The 21,817-nt window shown below is 40.9% G+C and overlaps 1 protein-coding gene across 2 annotated transcripts in view; it reads left to right on the top strand.

Moving 5' to 3' along the window:
• TPD52L1 (TPD52 like 1) overlaps window positions 1–21,817 on the top strand; it is a 65,293-nt gene that overhangs the window by 13,813 nt on the left and 29,663 nt on the right. For both annotated transcript variants that reach the window (XM_087775100.1, XM_087775099.1), the window contains exons 2-3: window positions 8,162–8,277; window positions 15,972–16,120. In XM_087775100.1, coding sequence (XP_087631226.1) covers window positions 8,162–8,277; window positions 15,972–16,120 — 265 coding nt within the window. The remainder of the gene's footprint in view (window positions 1–8,161; window positions 8,278–15,971; window positions 16,121–21,817) is intronic.

Raw genomic sequence — 21,817 nt, 5'->3', positions numbered from 1 at the left:
AGAAGACGTTTTCTCACTATTTGATGTGAATATTAGATAACAAGGTAGGTATGCTATTTTTAACTGGTTGAGAAACAAAAAATCAGAGCAGTAAAGGGGCTTCAATTCTTAACTATTTTGTTAGAATACAGGACCATCTATATTCCGCCACTGCCCAGCAGAAAAGGACCTGGGGGTGTTGGTTGACAGCCGCCTGAACATGAGCCAGCAGTGTGCTCAGGTGGCCAAGAAGGCCAATAGCATCCTGGCTTGTATCAGGAACAGTGTGACCAGCAGGACTGGGGAGGTGATTGCCCCCCTGTACTCGGCACTGGTGAGGCCACACCTCGAGTACTGTGTTCAGTTTTGGGCCCCTCACTACAAGAAGGACATCGAGGTGCTGGAGCGTGTCCAGAGAAGGGCAACAAAGTTGGTGAAGGGTCTAGAGCACAAGTCTTATGAGGAGCAGCTGAGGGAGCTGGGGTTGTTTAGCCTGGAGAAGAGGAGGCTGAGGGGAGACCTTATTGCTCTCTACAACTACCTGAAAGGAGGTTGTAGCAAGGTGGGGGTCGGTCTCTTCTCCCTAGTGACAAGCAACAGGAAGAGAGGAAACGGCCTCAAGCTGCACCAGGGGAAGTTTAGGTTGGATATTAGGAAAAACTTCTTCACCGAAAGGGTAGTCAGGCACTGGAACAGGCTGCCCAGGGAAGTGGTTGAGTCTCCATCCCTGGAGGTATTTAAAAGACGGGTAGACGTGGTGCTTGAGGACATGGTTTAGTGGTGGACTTGGCAGTGCTAGGTTAACGGTTGGACTCGATGATCTTAAGGGTCTTTTCCAACCTTAATGATTCTATGATTCTATACATTTCCCTGAAATGAATGTCAGAGAATGTAGACGAGACAAAATTTGGTGTTCTTGCCTTTAATTTTGCTATCATTATGGTTAATTCAACAGACATCACTGCCAATAGTTTGGGTGGTTTTTTTTGTTTTGGTTTGTTTTTTTTTAACAAGGTCAGCATACAAAAATTAGCCTGATACGTAATACTCCAGAACATGAGCCTGAGATGAATATGGAGAAAATACATAAAAAGCACTAATTAAAACATCTTCATCCAGTTAATCTTCAGATACCTGAATGAGTCTGAAAATCTGTCTTGGATTTTATCATTGTGTTCTTTAGTTAAATTAAATTTTGTGGAATAGTTACAGATCCTCTAGTTTCTAAGTGGCTTATTTAGTTGTCATTCCTACAATTCTAGTAGCAAACATATGCACAGGTGCAGATCAATGCTGAAACAGTTTCTTGCATTAAATCAGATTTAAGAGCAGACTGTAAAACCAGTTACTAGTCTCAGCCACAACTACCTTGAACTTTGGGAGAGAGCTCAAAAATGCCCATGAAGTGTTTCAGCATGCTGTAACTCCTTGTATGGTTGTTGCATTATCTTGTCATATGAATCTTTCAGAGATCACATTAAATGTGTTCCCCCAGCTATCCACCCCCTACTTTTTCTGTATAAATATCCTAATACAAAGGATTGTTCGCTCAATTGTTTTGAGTTGGATCCTTCTGTGTGACGCGCAGTTCTAATTACTGATAATCCCATATTTTTCATATTTCTTGCATATTTTATCTAATTGTATGTGACAGCAAGTACGAAAACTTTCTTTAAAGTAAAAGCCAAACAGCTCTTTGCACTGATTTATACCTACTGTATGCTTTCCTATACTTTATGGGGGCTTTTTTTTTTTCTTTTGAAGTAACATATGTCCAGACAATAACTAGTCTGCCTGTTTGTGGAGGATAAATGGGTTACAGGGGTGTATTCTTAGTGTAATTTGTTGTAGGAATATAAGGTTGTATGAGACCATAGGGACCTTCAGATCTTGTCCCCAGCAGTCTTAGGCTACAAGAAGAGGGGCTGTCTGGAAGAGAATGAGGGAGGTGGGCTGGGTCTTGCATCTGTCTCTGGGCAGAGTCCTGACCATGGGGTATGAGAGGTGGGAAGTTCATGGAATAGTTTCTAAGATAGCTTCTGCTCCATTGATGCCTCTTGTGTGATTTTTCTGTGGAAGACAATTGCTGAGCACCAGGCACAGCAACTGAAATTAAATTCAGGAGAACCAGGATTGACTTAATCTGGACACGACGAAGGAGGAGAAGAAAATAGATGCTAGTAAGTGGTGGTATGTAGGCTCTACCCTCATGTCCTGTCTGTTAGTGACCTGCTTGAATGAAACTTGGAAAACATCTACTTTAGACAAATATGTGGAGGTCAATGCCTAAAATATTGTGCTGTTAGTAATGGTCACAAGAGATGCAGGACATCACCAATGCATTGTGCTCTTGTGATGGCTGGTAATCTATTGAATGAAGCTCCTAATTCATTCTGGGAAGCTTGCAGCAGCTACGCTACAAAGCGAAGGAGAAGCTATTCACCCACCCAGCAATTAAATTGCTATTCTAAATGGGTGTAAAGTCAATTCCTGATTCCACACCTGGATATTGGTATAATTCTGAAATCGTAGCAGCTGTGCAGCTGAAAAATTTTAATAACATCACAATTCCAGTTTTCCCAGTTTTGACCATAGCTAGAAACAAGGCATGATCTTCAGTGTTTCTGGGAAGAGTGGGGAAGGGGAGCAGGGAATGCACCTTGAATGTGACTCCTCCATGAAGAAGCATATACATACTAGTCAGGAAAAGGAGGAGCATTGGGAACCTCAGACCAACCTTTTCTTTATTTTTTTTTTCCTTTTTTTTTTTTCTTTCTTCTGCTACCAAATATCCATCAAGATTTTATGTTAATCTTGAAAACATCTCAGCTACTTGTACAACTCGCTTCCCAAAGTGACCAAATCTTCCATGGTTCATAACTAATACCTGTGCATCTTTAGGCAAAAATACTGTCTCTCCCAGACCAGCTAGGTGTGTGTTGTCAGGTTACGGAGGAAATGCTTGCCCAGGATTTTGAGACTGCATGAGAGCAGTACTTATAGGTGGGCTTATATGACATTCCTTAAAGTGCACTGGAGGGTGCTAGGCTGCTCCTTGGAAACCTGCCCTTAGAAGGTGGCTGCATCGTTGTCAGGGACTCGCAGTCCTCCCCTTGGTCTGGAGGCTTTAGTTGTAAGTGTGTGAGATGACAGTATCTAGAGAGAGAAAGCAGTAACTGCAAGAAATGTTCTGCTGTCTTTGCAGGGTAGCACAGTGCAGAGATACCCACAAGCTCTGAGCAATATCGGAGCTCCTAGCTGAAGGCTCCAGAGCAGTTGTGTTGTGTTGTGTTGTGTTATCAGCGTGCCTGAGCTGATAAGCTGTATAACTTGGTATGGCTAACTAGCAGAGAACAAGTTTGTACTGATGCAACTGTAGTCTGAGTTTGAGCTGGTGGATGCTGACCTGTATGGTGCTCCATTTCAAATATAATAATGCCCTCGTTGTAACCCCTCTGCTTATTGTTGCTGCTTTAGCAGTGCCGTTGACTATGTAGAACTTGTCTTTCATTTAGGAGGATTAAAGCATCATTATGTATTGGTCTGGGGAGTATCAGGTATCTTGCAGTTCTAGCCTTACTGTGAGTCTCGGTGCAGTGAAGTCAGATAAAATTAATAATCAGGGGTAGGAACCCTACCAGAGTAGGTTATTTTAGTGTCTTTACTTTTGTGAGCATGTAGGTAAAACTGCTTTAGCTCCCTGCACATAAAACCAGTTGGTAATTCAGCAGTAATGATTCTGACCAGGCATGTGTTTGTCGCTTCATATGGAAAACTAATTTAGCCATTGGGAAATGTGTCACTTTGAAATTTTATGCTCCCTATATTTTGTCAGAAGGAGCCTTAACTGGGAGTTAGTAAGCAATAAATATTTTCCCTAATCCTGGAAGTTAGGAGAAAGAATGACTTTAATTAATTTTACAGGTTCCCCATACTTTCAGTAAGCTGTTGAGAAAACAGAGCCTTGAAATGTTACCTGACCAGATTCACAACTTCCCAACAACCTTCTTTAATAAGCAGCTAATGATCATTTGAGTATTATTATTTAAGATAGCCTAAATTTAAAGGAAAATATGGCTTTTGCATAGAGATCAGCAAATGGAAATTGAGGTGCGCTGTAAAAGCTACCATATTCCAGTGCTGCAGGAAAGATTTGCCTTGGACGTCTGATCTGTATTTTAGTTTCTGCGAGAAGTTACAGATTATTTCTATAACTACAGATACATTATGACTATCTGTAGATATATAGTTATCTATATAGATATATACTATGTAGATATATTTAATTCCAGGTGAATTGGAAGCAGTTAAGTTCCTTCTACCCCCAAAGGAAGAAGTGTGAAACTAACAAGAAGAGCTGTGTTACATGCTCAGCTGCAACAACTGTATGTATAAACTGAATGTCTGTACATGCACACAGACGAATGTCTGCATTGCTAAAGTGCAGATTTCTTTTTTCCTGGGTGAAGTACATAATTGTTGGAATTTAATGTACATGGCGAAGTATAAAAATGCAGTGTTATCTTAAAATTCTGGCTTTCAAATGCCTAAATCTGGTACTCTTCTATATAGTGCCGAAAAATACTTAGATTCTAGGGCTCAGCTCTAACCATTTAGCTGAATCGACTCATCCTTGTGTGTGTTTTCATGAATTGATAGATTAAGTGTGTTTAACAAAATGTGTAGTTAGATTAAACACACCAAATAGGATCCTACCTTGTTCCTTGATTCTTAAAGAATTACTCATGTGGTTAATTCAAGACATATCAGCAATCCCGCTGAGCTCTTGTATTGTTATGCTTCCGTACTTGGTGCATCTATAACCAACGTCTGAAAGGTGTATTTTCCAGGCTGCCTAGCTGAAAGGACACTGCAGGGAAGGCTGAGAGGAGACTGTGCTTCCTGCACAGAGTAGGAGGTGGGAGAGTATTTTGGGGTCCGCAGTACTAGCAATAGGAGCTGGTTTACTACCAAAATCATTACCAATTCTTACCTTCTCCTGGGGCTGTGCTGAACTCCTGCTGGGTGAGGTGCTGTAGGAACCTCGCAGAAGGTGTCCTTTGGTGGAATGGATGCTGTGCTGCTCAGAAGTACAAACCTGGACATTTTTTTCTGTTGTTGTAAAACGGATTTTATGAATGGCCCCTCTTCCCTGATTGGTTTCTCTGATACCTCATATAAGGATGAGCTCATCTAGCATTCTCTCTGTCTGTGAGATCACTTTAATCTTCTCTACCAACTGACTGTTTTAAGAGACCTCTAATTCTGTTTGAAATCTAATACAGGACTTGGTGGTTATTAGAGGGGAAATAGGGACAGGCACATGCATTAAAAAAAAAAAAAAGACTAAGAAGAACAAAGTCTTGGGAACCTTGCCTGCATACTTTGCTGTGCAATCGCTTGAAATTGTGGATGCTAAATTCTCTAGGATATAAATCACAGGGACAGAGTTCTATGTTTACATTCTCAGCAGATGGAAAGAGCTGAGATCTCTTCTGCCTCAGGGAGCCTCTTTTCTTCCTAACGTGTTCAGTTTTTTATTCTTCCCTTTCGTAAGACAGGCAAATTAGAGAAACGGTCTGTGAGGGTAGCCCCAGACACTGGTGAAGAGATCTTTTCAGGTCAGATTCAAGAAATCAGTTTCTGTTGCTCAAGTGGGGAAGAGAGACTGAGAAATTCAGATGACCTAGCACTAGAAGTGAAGCATGCTATTTATGCTGATAGAACTGGCCCAGGACTGAAGTGGTCAGTCGTAAGTGGTGAGAAGATACCAGCAAAGCTGTCTTCGACAAAGTAGAATGGCAGCAGAAGGTGAAGCCCAGGGCTAAGAGCTACTAGGTGTGGCTGGAAAAAACAAGGATCATGAAGGAAAGGCAGAGACTGAGAACAGTGAGGGAAGAGTGAGTGAGTAGGTTGCTCATGATAGTGCTCCTGTGAGGAAGTTCAGAACCGAGACTGATTGAAAGAAGACTGCAACCCACAGTATGGTGGAGAGGTGTTCAGACTGGAGCTGTGAGGTGACCGAAGCGAAGCCACTGGCAATGGTCAGTGACCATTGGGAAAGACTCTGGTAGTGGCTTGAGCAAGAAGGTGGAGACGGAAGGATAAGACTAGATTTTGGAGGACTTGGATGAGAAGCAAGAGATAAGAATTGGGACTGGCACTGGATGAGGTTGCAGAGGATCATGCAGAAGATTGACATTCATGTGCTATTTTGGAATAGATTGTAATTTGAGTTCAATCTTGAAGTTTGAACTTGACTGTTAGGTCTAGTTAAGTGTTACTCAGTTGTCTTTGATGATTTTGGCCCATGTTGGCTTCCATATCTATCTAACCATTGTCCACCCATTCTGGCCTCTTTACCTAACTAATCCCAAACGAATGCTGTCAACTAATCTTGAGCACAAATCTGCCTTCTTTTTAGCTCAAGTATCAGTTGCTCCAAGATCACCTCATCTCACATCTACCCCAAGACTTTCCTTAAGGGTTTTCAGCCTTAACCCTGTTGCCCCTGAGATTCTTCCTGGCATTTCCAAGAGCTGCCCTGTACTGCTGCTCCTCTATCCGTGAAAAAAGAGACTGCTTTCAAGACCGTGGGGACTAAGTTTAGCCTCATTCCCATAGCAACGCTGTTAATCCTCAAACAAATACCAAACAACAATGGTGTTTAGGGATGGAAGGGTGTTAATAAAGGTGTTTTGGGAGTATTCCTACTGAATAAATGCGCTTTTCTTTTGTTGTGACTTTGTCAATCTAGGTTTTCCTGGCAAACTGCTTTTTGGGTAATAGCTAAGGTATCAGCTACTTCTGTATGCTTTCATGTTTTTTAAAAGGTTTTGTGCTTAAGGGTGGCGCTCTATTCTTGTGTATGGTGCCAGGCAGGGGATCAGCACCTCTGTTGCTGCTCTTTATCTTCCCACTCAGGGGAGGTTGTAATTAACAAGGCTGAGTTCACCACATGGTGCTCTGCAGTGAAGTTGAGGGTATGAATCAAATCAGTTCTGTTCAGTTAAATAGGAGGAAATCCAAGTACACTGGGGGTCTCTAGGTGGAAGAAATGACAGAAAGCTGGAGGGAGTTTTACTTTCTGCTGAAAATATTAAGTACTCAATTTCAAATTGTTGAATACTCCAGACTTGCTGCTTGTAGCCTCTATTCCCTACTGCCAAAACTTAACAAAGTTAAATTCTAATCTCTGTGTAATAGAGTATACAGGCCTCTGTGGACCTGGGAAACAAGTTGTTCTCTTCTGTATTAAGCAGTATACAGATGTCAAGAGTCAGCTGAGATGGTTGATTACACTGATAAAGAACTGAAATACAGGGAAAAGTGTTGTCCCAAATGTAGCCTGGAGGAGAATTTTCTTCCACAACAGAAACAGATTGAGAACTTAAAAACAACTTCCAAAGGAGTGAGAATGTTTTCTGTTATCTCATGTTTTGCATTGTTTTGTTTGCAGACAATGAAGCAATCATTCTTTTCTTTACTGAATGATTGGGAAATAGGTTATATTTTATTTGCTCTGTATATATTGGTGCTTATCTTGGTTATCATATGTACTGATCCTGATCTTGGACACGCAGAAGAAGAAAGTAACTGGAGGTCCAGTGAAGTTTACCCTTCACAGGTTTAGACTGGTATGTTTCTCTCTAACATTTAGAAAGTTCAAACACTAGGTATGGCATTTGCTTCTGCAAACTGTGTACATCTGTAAGGTTCTCAAATTGCTGCAATCAGAGGTACTTTTAAAGCAAATTTGGCTCAGTTATATACTTCCTATATTGCTCAGTGTACTATTCACTATTTGCATCCGTGATCCACATTAACCAGCTTTCTTATTTTGAAGAAAAAGCTTTCTTTCTTCCTTTTTTTCTTTTGTATTGTTAGAAGCAAGGAAATGCCTCATCAGGGACTAGTGGGGTCCGAGGTGATTGCTTCCTGGGAATGAGTGGTGCTTTCACATATTAAATTGCTGCTGTGCAGGCGTTACCATGTGATACTTCCAATAGCTTTTCAGAAGCAAAGAGGCGCAGAATCCAAATGACCTTTAGCAGGAAAAGGTTGTTTTGTTTTTCTTTGTTTTTTTTTTTTTTTTCCTAGTGAGTGAATCATTCTTAGATTTTAGGGGAGGTCAGAAATAATTGATAATGGTTGTCTTGACATTTTAACTCTTTACTTTAAGGCCTGTTGGAAACGCAGTCTTTGCATGAAGCAGATGAAGATGTGGTCACTGATGTTGATTTCACCAGTATGATTTCTGAAGAAGAAAAAGAAGAGTTAAAGATTGAGCTAGCCAAGGTAATGAATTTGGATTTCTGTGAGTGTTACTGCTTCTGCTTCCTTAAACTGGAAGATATTAAGTGTAGAATGAAGTACACATCATAAAGGTATGCTCTTCCTTTTTAGTAAAATTATTTTAGGCTACAATGATGTGAAGCAATTAATTTCCTTAAATAGTTTTTGAAGATTACAATCATCAAGTAGAAGATATTTAGAGAGAAAGTTAAATATACCTTACCATTTTAGTCAAGACATATGTCTTTATTTATAAACCTTCCTTTATAAAGAATGAAAGGTGTTCTTATTAGATCTATGGTATTGTTGTTACAGCGGTTGTGATGCCTGATGGAGAAGATTCTTTGTATGGTGCTCAGAGGAAAAGCTGATGATGATGGTTACAGAAGAGACTGATGATGATTAGCACAGTAATTTCACCACATTTTTGTTTCCTTTGGCACTGATGTGTTTAGAAAGGGTTATATTTTTGGTTTGCATTTGTTGTTTGCTTAATTGAAGAACTTCAGAAGATGTCATGACACCATGAAGAGGTTTAAAAATAATAACAAGCAGATGGGAGGAAGAAGGTGTGAACTATGTGGTCTTTTTATTACAAAGATTAAAGAGATTGTCTAGATTCGGTCTACGATGGGAGGGTGGATTCAGTTTTAATTACTGCTGCTGAATACCACAGAAACAGAAGTGAAATTCCAAAATGGAAAATGAGAGAATGGGAAAACGTGAGGATTTACTTATTTTAAATATGAGACAAATAACAGAAATCACAGCTGTATGAAGCAGGGGAGTTGTTTCTGCCTTAATTGAAATAATGAATTTTTAAGACAGTAGGTTGGGAACTTCACATAGCAAGAATAAAATAACAACCCATTTGAATAGTAGGAAACCCAAAATTTGGGACTGTGAGCCTATATCCTCAAAGTGTAAACTGGCTAGGGAAAAAGCATTCCTTCGTAATTGTTCCGTAGTGCTCTGTGAAGCATTTGCTGCTATTACACACAGAATGGGCACCTCCAGAGGACAGTTCTTTTGCAGAGATTGATCCCTCTCTTTCATACAACAGAAATATTTAAATTAATATTAAGTTGTAATTTTGAGTACTCTAAGAAGTCACATTCTTTATGACTCTCAAGTCATTTACCTTCAGTGCTGATTTAGGATTTTCTAGTGAAACAAAACCCAAAAGATTCTTTTTTCACTTTACTGTTTTATCAAGCCGTGTGTTTCTGGGTTGCTAGTTAATTTTTACTTCTTTGCTGATCCTGTCACATCTGTAAATAATAAGGAAGCTGAAAATTTACATGTTCAGTTCATCACATAGCGATGAGGTAGGAGTTGGGATGTTCATTATTGGCTTTTCGTCAGGACCAGAGGCAATGGGCACACACTGAAACACAGGAGATTCCCTCTGAACATCAGGAAACACATTTTTACTGTGAGTGTGACCGAGCACTGGCACAGGTTGCCCGGAGAGGTTGTGGAGTCTCCATCCTTGGAGGAGATATTCAAAAGCTGTCTGGGCACAGTCCTGGGCAACTGGCTCTAGGTGGCTCTGCTTGGGCAGGGGGGTTGGACATGATGACCTCCAGAGGTCCCTTCCAACCTCAGCCATTCTGTTATTCTCTTCTCTTTTCTGGTGAAAGGGACTTAAGAGGCAGATGGAAACAAGGGAGAAAAAAAGAACTTCCTGCAACCATCTGAGAATGATATGCCTCTCTCAAGAGAATTAATCTCAAGAGTTTCTAGGCATCCTTCCTGCTTGCTGATTCCTGTGGGAGCAGGGAGTTCTCAGTGGCTCATGGTAGAAATGCTTTAATTCAGGTACCAACACACAAGTGAGAGATTGCCTTTCAAATATTATGATCTTGGCCGACCTAGAAATTATTTTCTAAATTGCTCACAGCAGTTTACTGTCATACAGCTTATGCTTAAAAACAAAATAAAACTCATAATTATGCTAAGAAAGGTTTGGAAAACTTGAATTTAGAGTGAACAAAGTCTAAACTTAAATGAGGCTTATGATTTTTAGAAAAGACTGTAAAAACCATGTAAGACCTTGACTCCTTCAGAAAGAAACCTCTGTGGGAATTGGTTAATGTTTCCTTTTGAAAAGCCGTTAGTCTTTACTTTCAAGCCCCCTCTGCTCCACCGGTGGTAGTTTTGTTTTCTTCCATGTTCTTATGTGTTAGGTAATACCTGTGAGTCTGTAGGAACAAGCACCTTTCTTCTTATTGTTCTGAAAGGTTCAAATCTTCCTTAATGCTGCAGTCACTTAATAGTTGATATAATGGGGAGCTGTTGTGAGCACCTGTTGTGCATGTATTTAAACAGAAAAAACTATGTTCCATCTCTGTGTATGTGCTGTATATATTCTCTGTCTTCTTCCTCTTCCTCCTTCCTTCCCTGACATTAGGAGGGGAACTAGCACTACTGTTTCTTGACAGGTTTCTTGTATACTCTTTTCCTATTCCTCTGCTAGTAGTCTCTTTGTACTGGAAGCTTTTCAGAGTGTGGCCTAACTCTGTTCTTGTATTTGTAGTCTGGCTAACACAGCAGAGCTCTGACTCTAATCAAGCCTTGGAATTTCTACAATGCAAGTAAAATGAATACCTCTTACAGGAACTTCCAACAGTCATTTGAGTTAACAGAGGTCAGTCTGAGACTTTGGAATAATAGCAGAAAAATGTAGCCCGAAAACTTTACGTAAGGCCAGAAGCTTACTAGCAGAACAGATTCCTCCCCCCCGCCCCCCCAGCCCCTTTCCTCCCTCGGTGTGAGGAGCATGGTACAGTGACTCCTGAGTCATGACGGGGGCTGAGGTTTTGAGCTATCTCGCTCACTGCTGTCAGTTGTCCTTCCATTACGCTCACCATAGTCGTCATTCACTCCTTGCTGTCTTCCCCCTCCCATGCCTTCACAAAAGCAGCTATCTGCTTTGATCTACAAGCTTTCTAGCTGATGCACAGGTTCCAAGTTCACCTATGTGTGTTACTGCATGTTTATTCCCAGTTTGAGGAAAGATGTGAGTACCTTTTTCTGCTTAACTTAGGGCTAATTTTATTTATGAGTGTCCCTGATGTCTCTGGGTGCTGTTCATCCAAGGAAAAACTTATAAATCAACAGGTACTCAGCCTGGAGGTGTGAAGTTTGAGCTATATGATTTGGTGCAGAGATGAAGTGCCTGTCACTTTTTGTGCTGTGTTATTCTGTTCACAGTTACAACTGCTTTCTTTAAAAGGCTACCATAGTAAGGCGCTCACATTTCCTTACAAATATTTTATGCATTTTACTATATGTGTTATAATACTCAGCAATTTTGAAAAGGGGTAACAATTCAATAACAATCAGTAGTTTGCTAAATACAATAGCTAATCAAAATTTAAGGATCTCATGGATTGGCTTCATTGAGAAACAGTTTTACTGTATGTTTGATGTAACTTTGTGTCTTCTGACATAAAAAGGATTGTGTGAAAGAACGATATAGAAAAGATGCAGTCTTGTGGGTTTTGTTGTGTTTTTTTTTTTGAAAGACAATGAAATGAAGGGAAAGATGATTTTGTTCCTCACAAAGTGAACTCCTTTCTGTTATCAAGTACCCCCTCATAGTTGCTCTTCCCACCAGTGATATACCTGGTCCTTCCTTATTACATTTTTTGTTACATGTTTTCCAGCTTTTCTTACAGGATATAACTGCAGAGAGTTAATATTCAGTTGTAGCCCAGGCGGGCAGATGCATGCTGCAGTCTGGCTGCCACCGTGGTGCTTGTGGTGGTGAAGTGTGTGAGCCTGCCCTGAGGATCCAGGGTATTTCTGAGCCATGGTTCCATGATGTGAGAGGTTTTGTGGTGCTGCCCTTTCAAACTTTCTACCCCTACTGTTTTCACCTGCATGCCTCCTGGCTAGTTTTGGGAGCATGACGAGGAGGTGCTGTGCTGTGAGCTAGTGTGACGCAGCTGTGCAGGGGTGAACTGCGGTGGTGCAACCGAAGACGCGTGTCCCAGCTCACAGGGGCCAGTGGGAGTTCCTTGGGACAGCACTGGCTCCAAGACCTCCCTGTCAGGGGACCGTGGCCTCAGCTTCTTTGCTGGCTTTGCTGTAGTTGCCTTCTCCTTCTAAAGTTTTTGTCGCCGTATTATCACACTGCTGGTGTTGGTTGCATAACTCGCTTTTTATTTCTTTAAATGATATCTGACAAAGCCTGTCCCCGAGATATTTCTCACTCCTAAACAGCCATGTCTGCCTTGCTTTCAGTAGTGATGTATGCCTGTGATACATATCACAGACCATGACCTTGATGGGTGTACTGCTTGTGCTGCTTTAATTGATCACTGCCTGCCTCTCTTCTCCGTCTCCAGCCGCTCGTTCCTGCCGCCTGTGCTGTGCCCACACAGGTACTTGCGCACCTCTCCGCATTGGATCTGGGAACTGATCTGGCTTAAAAGTATCCCATGTTTTTTCTATGATGGCTTTTACCTGGTTCAGCTCCCCCTGGTGATGAGGGCTGTGCAAACAGCCAGGCCAGGGCACTACATATTTGGGTGATGTAGTGGTGGGGAAAAAGGATGCTTAATCTATCTTAGAAGTACACATATAACTATGCTGGCTTCTGTTTTCTGTTGCGGCCCCTTAATATTTTAATCACTTACTGCCTTGATCCTTAAAACAAGCATAACAGATACTCAATTTACTATTCAGCTTACCATTCAACCCATTCATCAGTATTATTCCAACCAGTAGCTGAATCTTTCCACCTCCACATTTTACATAGTACTGTGTGTATCTCAGAATATAGATAATACCAACTGAAATAATTTTTTATTAATAGTGGTTTATCCAAAATGCTCCATTTTACTGAATAAGTACTTTCTGGTTTGTTTTTTATGAACTTTTGTGAGTGTCTACTGGAAAAAATGGGAAAGGTTATATGTTAGAGAATTACTGGTGTGTTTTTTTTCAGGTATGCCACCATCTTAAGAGGATGTTCAACCCTCTAAAACATACAGTTTGCCCTAAAATAATTTAAAAAAAGGCAAAACAAGGGAAAATACGTTTTCGTGTTTGTGTGCTGGACTTACGTGGACTTCACTGTCCTTCTTCCATATTATTAGTCAGTCCTAGATTTCAGAGAGATCTATGTGTAGTTGCGGATTTTTTCCTGCGGTCTCACCTTTGTGTCATTTACATGTTACTCATGTCAGCTAATCAAGGGAATCATAATGTCTTAGGTGGTCAGCTGCTCTCCTTGCTTTTGCACGTGTCCCACGCAATAACAGAGGAAAGAAAAAACAGCCACTAACTGTGATTCCTAAGCCCACAAAGAGGGAGAAGGGAACTTCTTCCCTCTATGGTGAATCTCTGGTCTTCTGACTCTGTTGCACTTAGAAAGAAGGGAAACGTGAGGACTAGAAGGTTGTATTTCTGTTGACTTAAACCCTAGTTTCATAGTGGAATCTGCATTTATAACAGTGGACTTTTCAAAAATGCCTAAGCAGGTGATGCCTGACTTCCATGGGAGTTAGGTACGTAACCTGCTTAAATGCTTTTCAAGATCCCACTATAAGTCCCTAATCCTTTTTGCCTACTTCACAGTCTTCAACCACTGATATCTGAGCACTTGAGGGAGGCTTTGTGGCTTCCATTGTTTTAAAATGATGGAACTTGAGGAGGATTTTGTCAAATCAAAACCAGACTCTGATCTCTAAAGTAAAATAGTTTATTATTTTTAATACAGTCAAAAATACTGTTCATACTTATGCCATTGAGCACATGGTTAATTCTTGCTTAGGGCTTTACAGCTTTACGTGTCTATTCAACGGAACAGATGGAAAGTAATTTTAATAGAAGCCCTCAAATGTTTATATATCCAGGTACCTAATGATCAGCCTAGTGCTAGCCCATATGGAAAGCATTAATGTTTAAGTACATGTAAGCATACTGGTATTGGTTTAAGTTAAGTTCTTTAGCAGTGTTACTCAGGCAGGCTTGTGCACTGAGGGGTTTGCTGTGGGTGGGAAACAACGAAAGGGATCTCTGAACTGCTGCCTGAGGAGTGCTGACATTTGAGATTTCTTCTTTCTGTAAGCATTTAACCAGTTATCCTCTCAGAAGAGAAACTCATGATGCCTCTTGACAGCATTTCATTTGTAGGTTAGGAATGTAATGGAGCATAAAGGACAAGGGAAGGAATAAAGCAGTTTTGGATTGTTAGGTATTCTACTGTCGAAGTGTTGGCATCACAGACATTGGTGAATACTGGTATCTGCTTCACTGAGGTCATGATTTTGCCTTGTGTTCAGAGTCTTGCTGCTTAATTCCTGAGCTGCTTGAATGATTTAGATAGCAGGTAGTGACAAAAGAGAAACTGATAGCTGAGGGATTCAGGCGTGAGACTTTTCAAGAACAATGAGCTTGCAGCCAGTTTTACAGGGAAGTAGAGCATGATGTGTAAAATAAAAATAATGCTGGTATTGACATCCTAAATATAGCCCTGGAGGTCAGCAACTCATTCTGCTGCTGCTTGCCTTGTTCCCTGCAGCCTATGGAGTTAAATCACAGGGAGGCTGTGGTTCCAGGGAACTCAACATATGGTGATCAGATACATTACCATATGTTATCCTATTAACATATGGAGGAAGGAACACAGTTGGTAAGGGAACTTCTAAACCTGAAGTGAAAGGCAGCTACTCTGGTGTCACTTGCCCTTGCTAGCGTCAGTACCTCTGAGTGCTGCTCGTGTAGTTGGCTTAGGAGGCTTCCGCATGAAGAACGCAAACCCCGCTCACAGCAGTGCTGCCCAGGGGAGGGTCCTGAGCCAGCGGCAGGCTGACTCAGCGGTCCCTCCTCTCAGTCCAGTGTTCTGGTCCTTGCCTTCCTAAGCCACTGGCTGGGTTCAAATGTTTGAAATAATGTTCAGTGCAGGGGGAATTGTATCCCTCTGCTTGGGCTGAATGGTGTCTTTACAGCTTCACAGTTTGGTTAATGACTAGGAGCTCTGAAAAGACTAATCTGCTGTGTCTTCTGAATGATTCTATGCTTTGGGTAGGACCAGTTCACTCATGTTAACAGTACATCTGCTATATATTTTTATTTTACTGTTTTGAAATATGTAGAGCCTAAAATATATAGATAAAACTCATGACAAGGACGTAACTTTTTATGATACTCTCCAGTCATATGTTATCATGTGAATTTTTTTTTTTAACCTGCTCCTAAGAATTTGCATCTATTTTTTTCATGAATGGAAGACTAAAAAGCTGCAAATATGAAGTTAAAAGCCTGTGGATTGAAAGAGAGAGATCTGCCTGAATTATCCCGTCTTCTCTTGTTCTGCCCATTCCCATTTTACTAATGAATGGAAAGCTGATGTTTGAGGCTCCTAATGCTCTAAGGCAGATCTTGGTCAAGTCGCTCAATAGTCACTTCCTTACTGGAGAATTCTCTCTCTTATTAGATGCACGTGTATGGTGGTGCACAGTGGTGGCATAGGTCGAGACATTCATTTAATGTAGCATCAGTTCTATTCTGGGCATGTCTTTGTGATCTCCTCAAGCACTCGAATCTCTCTGTCTCTCTAGTCACCTACGAAAAATGCAAGTTTATGTGAGATTAATTTAATCTCTTCATATCGTACGTGTTTATCATTCTGTGGGAACAGGCTAACACCTTTCTCCTTTCTCCTCCTCCTTTGTGTCTCTCAGCTAGAGGATGAAATTTCAACTTTGCGGCAAGTGCTAGCAGCCAAAGAAAAGCACCTGGTTGAAATTAAACAAAAGCTTGGCATAAGTCTGATGAATGAGCTGAAGCAGAACTTCAGCAAAAGCTGGCATGATATGCAGACCACTTCTGCGTGAGTACAGACCTTGCACGAATTCATTCTTATATGTTGTGTAGCATGTTGGGGGTACTGTCTTGATGAGCCCTGGTGTGAAATTTAGCAATTTAAATACCTTCCAGGAGGAGCAGATGGCAGGGACAAACATGTCAAGCTTCTCACAGCAAGGAGACCTGGAAAAAACCCTTCCACAGCAGCAACGTGCTTTGCTGCTGTGTCTTGCAAAATCACAGCAACTAAAACTGTTGTGGCACTGAGAAGGTTATTTTCCTGTCCCATGGCACATTCCTACAGAGTCCTTACTGATGAGAAAAAGGACCTTTTTTAATCTCAATGTATTATATTTTTCAACTTCCAAAAGAGACAATATAAAATAATAATAATAATTACCAAAATGTTAGCAGCTATTTAAAAAAAATAGTACCATCATCTGAATTATAAAGAATACTGGCAGGATTGGTTGATGTGTGACTCTGTTTAATTCCTGCTTTTGGTTGTCCAAAAGAAACAAAAAAATTGTTGGAGTAACTGTACCATCTTTGAGGTTATCATAAGTCCTATGCACGTTGAGTTTTTTGTTCTCTTCCAGCAGCATGTTCTTAGGCAAGTCCTCAAAGTCTCTCACAGCCTTGGTTTACCACTGTGCAGAATGGGTAACTAGTTCACAAGTATTCAGTGAAACTCATCTCGTGTAATGTGTAAGCAGCTTTGGGTTCTCAGGGTGAAAGGTAATGCAGAAATGTGAAGAACTGTTACTCCACTACTGCTGTTAAAATGGTTTTAACTTGATTTTTTTTTTTTTTTAACCCGAGCAATTATACTGTGGTAGTCTGTAGTCAGTTGCTGCCTTCCAGGAGGGTGTCTCTTAAAAATGCACCAGTTCTCGGATGAGGAAGCAGGGGAGGGAGGTTATTTGGGCTGCAGGTTGCTGCCAAGAGCTACTGGTGCGAGGCTTTTGTCTCACATAAGGAAGGACTTAAAAATACATATATGGACATAGTGATAAGACCTATCCTGAATCTGCCACAAAAAAATGTTCAAACCCAGGACAGGTAGTGTTACTTGTAAGCTTCAAACACTTCTTGCTCTGTATCTCTGATGGAGCATCACTGAGAGAGATGGCGAATAAAACTATGAATTCCAAAGCTCTAGGAAGGCCATGATAATTACTGAGGGGCTGGTCTCAGCTTCATCCTGATCTTTATACTTACACATATGAACATACCATATTCCTCTAAATTTGGGGGGGGCTGAATTAATAGCAACATTGGTAGAAAGAACCACCCACCTTTCACCAAGTGCTGTCTGAAAAGTTATTTGAGTTCGTTTTTGTTTTTTTTTTTTTTTTTAAATTGACAACTGAATTTAACACTTCTCGGGAGAAGTAAGAGTGAGTTGCTCCACAACAGAGCTGAGCTGGGAGTTGACAGCAAGGCAGGCAGGGCAGTGGCATCACCCACGAAGGAGCAATCCCACAGTACCTGAACACAGAGAGCAGAGCAGGTCCAGTGACAGTGAACAGGGTCAAGCAAAGAGTTCGGATCTCCAGATGAGTCTGTAGTGATGAACCATGTCCAAGGTCAAGCCAGGAAGACAAATCTGTGGGTCAAGATCAGTGAGGTACCTGGCCAGATACAGGCACCAGTAACGTATCTCAGGCAAGGACCAAGGCCTTTTAAGGAAGTCTGAGCTTTAGTGTAACTCCCAAGCAAGGGGGTGAGGAGCATAACAAGGCTTCTCCCAACCCTTTTCTCACGCAGCACTGTCACCACAGTCTTACCCAAGGTTACACAGTTGTGCAGTGTCAGAGCTGGCCTTGAGCCCAGGCGGCCAAACCTATGCGAGGAGTTGGGAGGAGTTTGCAGTGCCTCTTCATGCACTCAAGGCCCTGACAGAGACTTGGAAAAACTATGTAAAAATGTACATTTTTACATTAAAATAATCATTCTTTGTATTTTAATGAAAACTCAAATAATGCATAAACCCCTTAATAGGAAATGTAGTTTCTATGTCTCCTATCTCTACCTTTTGGACAGTTTCTCAGCTAGGTCCTATTTCTCATGACATGTCATTAACAGGGGCACCCATGCTGGCTCGGTGAGGACATCTGGCATGCGCCAGGAGAGGATAGTCAAGAGACACTGAGCTTTGGAAGAGAGGAGAGGCACAAGACACCTGAACTAGAGTTACTGGGAGACACTAGCAAAATTTTGAAACAAAAATTTTCATTTTTACTTGAAATTTGGTAGCAAATTCAAAGACAGCTTTTCATTTTCCCTTGGCAATGTTGACATTTTCCACAAGGATAGAGAGAAGTAGGAGACTTTATCAGTATTGTAGCTGCTACTTTTTATATAAGATGAGTTTCAAAAACAACAAGCCGTTAGGTGATGAGTGTCCATAAGTAGTTATGTGGAACTGAGCAGCAGGGATGTCCATGGTCCAACTGCTATATAATTCTGGCTGACACTTATGTCAGTACAGGGATGCCAGTACAAATCATGGTAATCCGGCATTCTTCAGAATGGATGTGTTAAGTAATAAAAGGTGATTCATTGTTGCTGTACCAAAATAGCAATGGGGTAGCATTACTCACTAAGATTCTCTGATTTAGTAAGGATGAAAAGCCTGTTTAAAAAAATGAAAATTCAAAATATTTACATGCTTGTACTTTAGGCTTCTAAATCCACAGTTAGTCATCTTAAGTTTTAAAAAGACCTGTTTTTAAGGAGGCAAATTTTGCTTTCATTCAGTCTTACTGGGTTTTGTAGCTGCTGTGCTTTTCTGTTAAAGTTAAAACCACTTTTCTTTAATGGAGGTCTTTTGAAAGCCACAGAGGACAATGAAGCACCAAATTTTTCTCCTCGTATTGTTAATAATCTTTTTAAGCTCTCCATTTAGGGATGCATTCTTAGGGTTGAAGTGGACTTAGAGGCAGAGAGGTGGACTTCTCAGAAAAAAATCTGTAAAGTGTGTCTGAACAACTAGTTAAGACTCATGACCTAACTCACAGGATGGATGCCACCTGGAATGACTAAATTTAAACTTGAAATTCTATTTTTAAGCATTTACATTTTGAATGGTTAGCCACAGGTAGCTTAGGAGTTAGCCTGAGCATGCTTGACATGTACATGTCAGAAATTGTCATTAAAGGATTTTTATGATTAAAAAGGAAAAAAAAAAAGTCATAATTTTCATACTGAGGAAAGCTAGAGCTGGAGGTCAGTGCTCTGATGTCCTCCATAGATTGAAGGTTATGTCAGGCTCAACATACAGTTCTGTACAAAGTCTGTTTCCTTGTCATTGATTCATGCTTTAAGGTATGCAAAAGCAATTCTAACTACCTTTAGTAAGACATTACATTCGCAACAGTAATGTGCAGCTTTTTTGTATCAAATTAGCGATTTTAAATCAGTTTTCTTTTTCTCTAAAGAAAATCTGTAATGTTGTTTGCATTTTTTGGCCTTGTATGAAATACACCTGGAAGTCACTCACTTATTATGATAACCAGAATCATAATGTATTTTTCAAGTTCCTTGTTCATTTCCTCTGCTATTCTTCAGTGCACTGATTTTTAGTATAATCTATGTGTTAGGGAAGGCAGGGGGTTCTACTATAGAGGATATCAGTAACTAGAGAGCAAACGATTGCCTCAAGTTTAATTTGCTTTCACGGTGGTAAGGCATTCAACTGGAATGACTTCCCACACACACCTTTTTAAAGATCAGGTTTCCAGTGAATAGAGGTGGGTGTATATTCAGATAGCTTCTAGCAATGCAGTTTTTTAATTTATATTTTAAACAGAGATAATTCATTCTTATTTAGATGCTAGAAGCAGGGTAATGTTGGCAGATTTCGAGGTTATTTATTTTAGCTTAAGAAATCGTTAAAAATGTCTTTACAGGGATATTTACAAAGACCATAATTAAGCTGTTCTAATTAACGTTTTGCTACAAAGGAAAGGTTTTATGTAACCTGAATGCAGTATGTTTACTTAGTTAAAGCTGTTTGATTGGTGGTGCTTCAATAAAGTTCCCACAGCTCTCTCTAGCCTTCCATACTTCAGATTTTCACTGCATAGTGCATTAAGGTAAGAAGATAGCTTCTGTAAAGATTGGCCTAGTTTTATACAGAATCACAGAATGGTTGAGGTTGGCAGCGATGTCAGGTGAATGTTTAGTCCAACTCCCCCTTTCAGAGCAGGGTCAGCTAAAGCAGGATGCTCAGGACTATGTCCAGTCAGGTTTTGAATATCTCCAAGGAGGGAGACTCTACAGGCTCTCTGGGCAACCCGTCCAATTACCCTTATTGTGAAAAAGCTTTTTCTTTTATTGGAATATTTCTTGCATTCCATTTGTGCCCATTGCCTCTTACACTTTCACTTGATACCTCTGAGAAGAGTTTGCCTCTATCTTCTCTACTCCCTTTCATCAGGTTATTTATACGCATTGATGAGATCCTCTCATGAGCCTTCTCTCCTCTAGGCTGACTATTCCAGCTTTCTCAGCCTTCCCTCATATGAGAGATGCTCCAACCCCTTAGACATCTTGATGGCCCTTCACTGGACTTGCTCCAGTATGTCCATGTCTGCCTTGTGCTGGGGAGTGCAGAATAAGACCCAGCACTCCAGGTGGGCCTTAACCAGGGCTGAGCAGAGGGGAAGGATCACCTCCCTCGACCTGTAGTCCCTCTTCCTAATGCAGCCCAGGATACTGTTAGCCACCTTTGTTGTCAGGGCACATTGCTGACTCATGGTCAACTTGTTGTCTACCAGGACCCCAGGTCTTTTTCTGCAAGGCTGCTTTCCAGCTGGTTGGTCCCCAGCCTTTACGGACACATGGGGTTATTAATCCCAACCTGCAGGACTCTGCATTTCCCTTTGTTGAACTTCATGAGACTCCTGTTGCCCCATTTTCTCCAGGCAGTCAATGTCCCAAGTAATAGTATTCTTCAATGCAGTTACAGAATTGCATTGCATTATATATGGAGAAGGTTGCAAGGATTAATTTATCCTCCTCACCAGTCCCTCATGTCAAGCACTAAAGACAGATCCACAAGATACCTTGGCCTTTGCTAAGCGTATATGTTGTAACTGTGCTCAACTTTGTCTGTCCCTTAGCTTTTAATTTGGTGCTCTTTTGTACTTCTCTGGAAAAAAACAGTAGGATGTTATAGTGTTGTCCTCTCCAGAGATATTTCGGTACTACTGAGTTTCTAAGGAGCAGTTGTATCTATAAAATTACCCACCAATAAACTCACTCCAGCCTAATAGTTCCTGGAAGCTCCTTTGTCATTCTTTCCTGAAATGTTAGCAACTGTTAGAAGGCATAAGCATCCTCAGTTTTAAATGGATAACCTTTCAATCCATGGATGGAATAGTGATATAACTACAGGGATAGCTTCTAGGGAGATGAAAATGGTTCGTTTTGCTACCAACCCCTTCCCGCCTGTCCCCATACAATACACCAGACGTTCAGACCACTGTAAGCAGCAGTTTTGCCATGGTCAATAAATTATTAGAACAGCTAAAAACTTAAAGAAAACCCATTCAGCAGTGAAATGAAGTGAAATGTCTCAAAGCCCATACACTTAGTGATGCCAACCAGGGGACTGGGAAGCCTTTGATGTGATGGAAAGTGGACCTGTGCAAGATTGCCATCTAGGGTAGGAATCTCACAAAGCTGTTTTCAAAATGACTTTCCATCTTTTGCC

The sequence above is a fragment of the Nipponia nippon genome, unplaced genomic scaffold (assembly GCF_047370975.1).
Source record: "Nipponia nippon isolate SJK-2023a ecotype South Korea unplaced genomic scaffold, ASM4737097v1 scaffold_4, whole genome shotgun sequence".
Taxonomy (NCBI): domain Eukaryota; kingdom Metazoa; phylum Chordata; class Aves; order Pelecaniformes; family Threskiornithidae; genus Nipponia; species Nipponia nippon.
The sequence above is the reverse complement of the archived record's forward strand: the minus strand, read 5'-3'. Positions and strand labels throughout refer to the sequence as shown.